The sequence below is a fragment of the Haematobia irritans genome, chromosome 1 (assembly GCF_050003625.1).
Source record: "Haematobia irritans isolate KBUSLIRL chromosome 1, ASM5000362v1, whole genome shotgun sequence".
Taxonomy (NCBI): Eukaryota; Metazoa; Arthropoda; class Insecta; order Diptera; family Muscidae; genus Haematobia; species Haematobia irritans.
The window spans coordinates 279,807,504-279,816,037 of NC_134397.1; the positions used below are offsets into that span (position 1 = coordinate 279,807,504).

Genomic DNA, 8,534 nt, shown 5'->3' on the forward strand with positions numbered 1-8,534 from the left:
CCATTGTTGGATCAACAATCGGACGGACGGATCGTCACATGTTCAGTCCAATTTCTGGGGTAATCATGTCGCAATTGAACAATCATCCATCCATCGATCCATCCATCCATCTATAGATCATTGGGAAATCGATTTTATTTTGACTGTGTCGTTGCCTGTTTTCGTATATTCGCATATAAGATATGGAAATGTTTTACTACTTAGTTCATAGTAGACATTCGCCGTTTAATGTTTAATATGCTACAATTAAAGTTAACAAAACTAAGAAAATAATTCTATTGAATACGTGGAGCTATTGGCGGGTAAAACTAGTTCATATTACGGCCTCTACCTAGGGAAGAGCTAAAAAGTATCTGAAAGAAAAGGGAAATATGTTCGGTCTGTAAACATTGTTTTCCAAATATGCACAAATCTTACTTTAGAATTTTCATTCTCTTTTGGAAATATACTGCCTGTTCGTGGAATTTTCGATCGCCTTAGGGATGTCAGACGTGCTCTTTTAAAGAGCACATGTGCTCTTTTTTACAGAATGTGCTCTTAAAACAAGATAGGCCAAATGAGCACGTAAAAGTGCTCTATTTTTAGTAAAGTACTATTTTTGTGCTCTTTGTATGCATCACAACAAATATTACTCCAACGCGATTCAATAAATGGTAAAAGTAAACTGAACATACGTAATATTACTTTCGCACTAGACACGAAATCTCGCTATTTAGAATCAAAATCTCTTTACAAATCTCAAGTGTTAGGACTGGCAAAATAACGAGATTTCGTAGATTTGAGTATTTAACAGCTGTTTGTAAATATATCAATACAAACACAAACCCGTATGTGCACACGCACACACACATTCATCTGCAAGGAAAATTGGGGCAGGGTTGCAAAAAGCGCATTTTTAGTAGTAAAACCACAGTTGTACAAGGCAGTATAGGGGATTTTGAAAGAGATTTTGTTGAAATCCTCTACGAGCCAGCTGATATTTGCCTATTGCAAATATACTGACATCTACACTGAAAAAATATTGACCTAATATGGAAGATTATGCAACTTAAACATTAAAATTAAAGTTTATAATATAGTATTTAGGACACAAATCTTGAAATTTTGCGTCTCTCTACCGAAGTTGTAGATATTTGAAGTAAGGCAAATTTTCCTTAAAATAAAGAAAAACATTTTTAATTTAAAGAAATCGTCTTTAACTCAACTGACATATTGAATTTTTAAATTTAAGATAAAAACGCTTCAAATATAGCATAAATGCACCTTTGGTTTAAAGTTTTTTTTAGCATGTAGAAAACTGTTTTCACTTTGAAGTACCTGGCACAATTTGGATTTTGAAATTGGAGTTTGTTTGTACATAAATACCTTTGTTAATATATTGCAAAAAGAAAATAAAAACTCGATGAATGAGATCTGTATCCAATTTTGACTTTTTATTGATCGTAGATTTAAAGCCAAGGAGGTCCGAAAAAATGTCTTTATTTTAAAGAAGCCGCATCTTTGGCTCGGAATCAATACCAAAATCCTTAAGGGAAGGTCAAAATCTTTGGATCCAAGTAAACTTTTTTTTTTGAGTGTAGGAGGATTTCGGCCAAATTCCTCGTTTATGAAGATTTCGTGTCTAGTGCGAACGTAGTATAAATGTCACTCTACGAGATTTTCCTACACCGTTATTTTCTAATTAAATAGTGTTTTACTTTATATATCAGAGTCGAAGAAGAGCACGCCGATGTTGCTTCTTCACTTTGTACTCTGTTCTAAATGTAAACAAACTTCTTTCAATAACATTTTTCACAAAAACACCAAACAAATGACTTACAAAGTATTGTAAGAAAATTAGCTTGAGTTGAAAGTTGTTTATTTTATGTCTATTATGTATATTATTATGGAAGTAATTGTTTTTCTTATATTTGAAAAAGTGTGCTCTTTTTATAAAATGAATGTGCTCTTTTTACCTTTCTGGCATCCCTAGTTCGCCTCGAGGCGAACGATTCGTCAAAAATCACATATTGATATCTCTAAAACCAGAGTCTGTGAAATCCCAATTAATTCGGTGTTCGAAAGTAAATCATAAATAATGGGTTCATGACAAAAATCAGGAATTTCTAGAAAATATATCTAAAGTTATTTTAGTTTCAATCTAGACGAACGATTCGTCTCGAGTCGATTCTGTGTTTCATGAACAGGCAGATAATCATGCACAAACATTTTCAGTTTAAAACATCCCAAAGTTATATGCAAATGAAAAGAAAAAATGTTTTCGTAATTTCAAATCTTAAACCAAGGAGGTCAAATGCCTAAAATAAGCGTTTTTTCTTTAATCCATAGATTCGTAGTAGTGCGATGGTTAGCATGCCGGCCTTGCATAGATAGGTTCAATCCCAGTTTCGACCGAACACCAAAAAGTAGGCCCCTTGTCATTGAGCTAAACATAGTATCGGGCAGAGAAAAATTTAGCATTGTGGTATCACAATGGACTGAACATTTGCTTCTATGCTTGATTTCTTATATTAGATGTGCTTTTATCCGTTACGTGATGTATTATTTGTTAATAAAATAGAAATATCTCCCTATTGCGTTTCCCAAAATTTACTATATTATGTCAATATTGTTTTGACATTTTAGCAGATCTAAGTTAATTTAAAACGAGAGTTTTTTTCCATTCCAATGTACAATCCAATGTACCCTACTTCAACGGCATTCGATTTTCGCAGAAGGGGCCAATCTCAAGGACTACATACTCGTATATTTAGAAATTGTTTGAGAAATTTCTTTCAATTAAAAATTTCAATTCAAATTAAAATTTCAATTTAATAAGTCCTTAATGAAAGACACAGATTGGCGAGATATATTATATTGTAGTACAGTGATTTAAAGGCGCACAACCATGGTATCTCATTTATGGCTGGCTAAATGTGATCTTCATTCATCCATAAGCACGTTGGTGATGATGATAATGTTCAATCGTTGAATTGGGAAGCTTTACTATACATTAATCACGTACTACACCGAAAGAATTTTCTTCGTAAAAAGAACGAAAAATTTCGTTAAAAGTACGAAATATTTCGTACTTTTTACGAAAAAAGTTCTTCCAAAATTTTCGTAGTTTGTACGAAAAAAAATCGTACTTTTTATGAAGAAACTTCTTAATTTTTATGAAAAATCTTCGTACTTTTTATGAAACAATTTCGTTCTTTTTATGAAAATGTTTCGTACTTTTTATGAAAAATTTTCGTAGTTTTTATGAAAAATTTTCGTACTTTTTATGAAAAACTTTCGTACTTTTTTTTCAAAAATGTTTGAACTTTTAGAAAAAAAATTATAGTCGAAAGTGCATTTGGTTATAGTTACAAGTGTGAAAAATGACATCACTACTTTACATCTTAAGTTTTTGAATAATTGCTTCACTTTTATTCATAGCGCGCTATCACCCATATGAGAAATAGCATAGACTTGCATAAAAAATAGAATAAAGGAATACACTCAAGCACATTATAAAAGACAATTTAATGCCGCGAACGGAAATTTTACAACTTCAATGAAACTTCTTCGTTATTTCTAAGAAAATGTTTCGTACTTTTTATGAAGACATTTCAACGCAGAATGTTTCGTAAAATATTCGTAAAAACTTCTTCACAAAATTCATGAAATTTGAAGAAAGTTTCGCTAAAAGTACGAACTTTTACGAAGAAAAGTTAATGTAGAATATTTCGTAGAAGTTTCGTATATTCGTAAAATATTTTTCGTAAAATTTACGAAAATGAATGAAAATTTCGTTATTTTAATGAAGAATTCACGAAGAATAGTTAATGAAGAATTCTTCTTAAAATTAACGAAGAGAATTCTTTCGGTGTATAAAGTGACCCATAATGATTCATAAGTGATATTCTCAAACGTATGACAAAAGATTGAACAACAACTGTAATTATGTAAATGTATGAGGCCATAACTATGGATGTAATATTTTGTCATATTTTGTTTCTTAACCTTAATCTTCGTTACCGAAAATGACAAGATTAAAAAATAATATTTAAATTTGACAAAATAATATTATTTCTTCCAAGGAGCATCTGAAGTTCTTCCGACCTATGGCAAGACCATATAAAACTCATTGTAGATGCATCACAATTCAAACTACTTTTTCGGGAGCTATTTCGCTCGCTATAAACACATTACAACCCTTCAAAGAACAAAAAAACAATTTGTGATAAATTCCAGGGCATAGTTCTATTATTGAAGTCCCTATTGTGATTTAAATTTGAAAGCCTAAGAGCGATAACCGCCATGTTCTTTTTTAGATTTATTTAAAAAAATTGTTTTTCAGTAGAGACATTTCCAATTTTAAAAGTTGAATGTCTTCGGATAAAAATTTTTATCAGGCATAACGTCAAAGTGGTTTCTATGTTACACAAAGTAAAATTCGTTATCTAAATATAATAAATGTTTGGATTTATTAGAATATGGTATGTTTTCCTGGGTTCTCACAAAACACGTAATCGTTAGGTGTAGTCCAAGAATTATATCTGTGGAATTGTGAGAAACCCCTATAAGTCAACACGGACGAAAAATACTGTTTTTCATAGGTATAGGTGTAAAAATTATATGTTTGGAACAAAATACAAGTATTTCTTATGTCTTCGACAATATATTATGATGTTTTGTCAAAATTAAACATAAAAATTCGAGTGTTATATTGTTTTTCTATACCTCCCGATCTAAGGCAGATATCAAAATCTGAAAAGACAGAAAGATGTGCCTTCAAAAACTATATACAACATAACGTTTTTGAGAAATTGTCCTATCTCGACTTATGGGATTTTGTCATAACTTCACAGATATCAATGGGAGCAACGAGAGCTAAACTTACCTTGATCTTCATCAAAATTTTTGGTTGATAACTGGAACAGAGCATCTAATGGAGTATCACTTGAAGCCTTAGAGCTCTTAGTTCCCATACTTTTTGTACTTTCCTCGGTACCATTGGTAGATAAATGTTCTTGTGATGATGACTGACTTTTTCTACCGCATCTTTCAATTAATTCATCTTCTTCACCGACCTCATCATCGCTGGCCACATTGACCTCCGGCGAACAACATTGACTCCCTGCTAAGCTAGAATCTCTAGATCCACCACGCTCTGATCCATCTTCGGAGGGAATGATATTTGGATCCATGCTCATTTGGCGTAGCAACTGAGCCTGAGCATTGAAATGTTCTTGCAATTGGCGATGATAATCCCAAGCCAGCCGTTGTTCATACTGAAGCAATGCCGGTGGTATAAATGGTGAAAGCGACAGTTGAGGGGTATTTGCATTCGAAAGTCCGATACCAGCTAGGCGATTGGGATCTCCCCATGTTGTGGGCATTACCTTGTGCATGGAAGGTATATCGAGCATTAGTAAAGGGACGGCCGATGGGACAACATCAGGCATTGGTAATGTATTGGATAATGGAATACTGTTTGGAATTGGTGGCACCACTACTCGCGGGCGTATTGTTACCAACGGTGGTGGCGGTGATTTAGCATTCTTTGGATTTGCTAAATCATCATCTTTTTTGCCTAATATATCGGCGATGGAAAAACTTTTAACACGTTCATTGCTTGACTTTCGTCTATGTGGCAGAGGGGGTAGGAAGTCGGAATGTGTATGCTCCACGTGTGTCTTCATGCGTTTCGTTGTGGGAACTGCAGTGGAAAGCGGGCCTCTTAAGAGGGCTGTTGGTTGGTGCCTTAGTGGAGGACTCGGGGAACCCACCGATATCTCAGACATGGCAGGACTGCTGGAACGTATCATAGTCATTGGTGTGTGAATATCTTTTGTTAGGCCACACATTAAAAAATTACCATTTTTTCACTTTGTCGTCAAATCAAAATCGTTTGCATTGAGTGTAAAATTCATTTTATATTTTGTTTTATTTTTACTTGAGTTTCGTTTTTATTTTGGTAAGTAACATGGGTATAGTTAATTAGCACTTTATTATTCGTTTATTCATTCAAATTAGTACCAAGTACCAGTCATCGCTTTGCGGCTATGTTTTGACGTTACAGAACAATAACAACAATAAAATATCACGTGTGTGACTGGTTTTAGCCAGTTTTTCTTGGAGCCTAGTCTTAAATAATGTGAACTAGTTCGTGCACGCTTGAATTACAAAATAGCGTCGGCAAAACAAGGATTACTTGGAGCAGCGTAAAAATAGCTCGTAACGTCCATGAAACAAACGAGAAAGGAACTGCTTGCGAAAAGACCATACACTGTGTTCTTTGTTTTACAAAACACACATACTCACACCCAGCCGACGAATAAAAAAACCCTGTAGAAACTGGTTTCAATAAAACGAGCAAAACACTCGCAACACCGCCACTCTCCAACGACGCCAACAGCGGCTGAGATGCCAACGTCACACTAACACTATAAAGCCACAATGTTATTCCACCATAATTTAGTTTCCTTCTGTGAAGAAGAGTGACGAGATGATAGCAACAATGGTTTGAATTGATTATTTTAAGATCAGAGTAAAAGAGACAGAGAGTTACGGAGCTCGGGAATGGGGGATGTTGAATTCAGCCAATCACGGGTCTCTATGAAGCACCACTGTTAGATGTTCTCTCTCTCTCTCTCTCTCGTGTCTTCTCCACGCATTAAACAATAATAAATTGCTGTTTACCCCAAATTACGTTTTCCCAACATAGAGCGGTTGTTTGCAATGGGGGTTTATTGGTGTGTCTTTTATAGCTGTCAACGCAACCGTCATCAATTTTCAGCAATTTGATGTAGTTTTGTTCTTGTATCTCTAAAATACTTTTTTTTTTTTAAATCAGCAGATTGCACATTGGGTTCAACGTTATTCATTTTATAACGACAGTAAATTATTATGGATATGAAATGATTAAATTTTATTAAGCATTATAGGTTTTGTGACAACTTGGGAGTTATTCCCATTTATGGGCATTTTTTATGACATACTCATTGTGTCCTTATCACAAAATATCAAAGTGAGGAAAATATCCCTTCAAAAACTGAATATGTAGTTAGCGAACAACTTCTTATCAATAGCATTTGTGTGACACTTAGAATTTTTTCATCGACATTTTTGTTCTCCTAATTTTTATTTATTCTCTCTAAATTTCACCCTTAAATTATTAAATTATTTTATATCTCAGCAAAAAGCATTCGCCAAAAGGTAGTGAAAATGTTCTTCTTGGAAGTGGTGCAAAATTGACGCACACCCTCAAACAAAATCGCTTCTGTAACATGTACCTGTACCCCAAACACATTTTGTTTCAAGCATATATATTTTCAGGATTGGTCCAAACAAAATATTGTTTGTATTGTTCAAACATTTCACCTTAGGGCATACATTGGTAGAAAAAAATTTTAATGAAATTTTCTTTGTGTGGATATATTTTTAAGGCGCCAAGTGGTTACATCCATTATTTTACTTGCAGCATACCCCATTGGTCTCTCTTTCTAAACACATATATGTTTATAGGATATTTCTAAATTAATATATGTTTGCATTTAAGCATATTATATTTAGAAACATCCCAAATATAATATGTTCTAAAACATAATATGTTCTAAAATTTTAACATATATATCCCAAACATGTTATGCTAGTTTATGAACATTATATGTTTGTACTTAAAAATATTGTGTTAAAAAATTTGAGTTCCAAACATATAATTTTTACACCCAAACATATGAAAAACAGTCTTTTTCGTCCGTGCAGAAGTGATGAATTTAACATTTAAAAATAAACGTTTGAATGGTTCAATCTAATTTCTTCATAACATTAACCCAATGTGCCGAAGAATGCGTGTATTTGCCCCCAACAGTTGGAATTCGTAGCTAATGGGGTAGTTGTTGGTGTTGTATTGGTGCTGGTATTTTGGCGTCTTGAGTTATATTAAGTTCTGTTCCACTTGGTTGCCTTCGTTAATTGTCGTAATGTGCCGCCGTCGCTTACATGCTTCTTTGACTTCGTTTTCGTTCTTTTTGTACACTTTCTCTCAATTTTGCATTTTTTTGATTGTTGGCTCTGTCCTTTTTCATCATCTTTGTTCTTTTGCGGGGGACCTCACAAATGCAGGGGTGTACAGACGTACGTCCTACACTGCCGTAATTGTCACTTGTAACGAGTGCCTAGTTTTCAGGTTTCTTGCTATATCGCCTTGCGTCTCATGGTGGTGGGGTGGCTGCTTTTGTCGTCTATTTGGGGCTTGATGTATTTGCTGACTGCAGCAATTTGCAAAACTGTTTAATTCCTCCACTGACATACACACACACACCGCGTGCATAAGATAAAGGTGAAATTTCCCCCCAAAACAAAAATGCCTCTGTTTATCACCCCAGGCAGCCCCCACCTTGACCATTTGGCATGATGCCTTTTTCCCATTCTTTAATCTCACTCTACCCCATTTGCGAGTCATCTCCATTGTTTGATGTTTGGGCAACTTGGCGTTTGGTATTGTTGTTACAGTGGATATTTTATGGTGGAAATTGTTCTTGGTTTCTCTTTGTTTCATTGTT

The 8,534-nt window shown here is 34.1% G+C and overlaps 1 protein-coding gene across 2 annotated transcripts in view; it reads right to left on the reverse strand.

Moving 5' to 3' along the window:
* lbl (ladybird late) overlaps positions 1-6,290 on the reverse strand; it is a 97,182-nt gene extending 90,892 nt beyond the window's left edge. Inside the window, exon 1 of one of the 2 annotated variants that reach the window (XM_075297359.1) lies at positions 4,868-6,288. In XM_075297359.1, the coding sequence (XP_075153474.1) occupies positions 4,868-5,834 (967 nt within the window). In that variant the 5' untranslated portion in view covers positions 5,835-6,288. Of the gene's footprint in view, positions 1-4,867 lie in introns of both variants that reach the window. The other variant, XM_075297366.1, reaches the window with a different exon arrangement.
* Between the last annotated feature and the right edge of the window lie 2,244 nt (positions 6,291-8,534).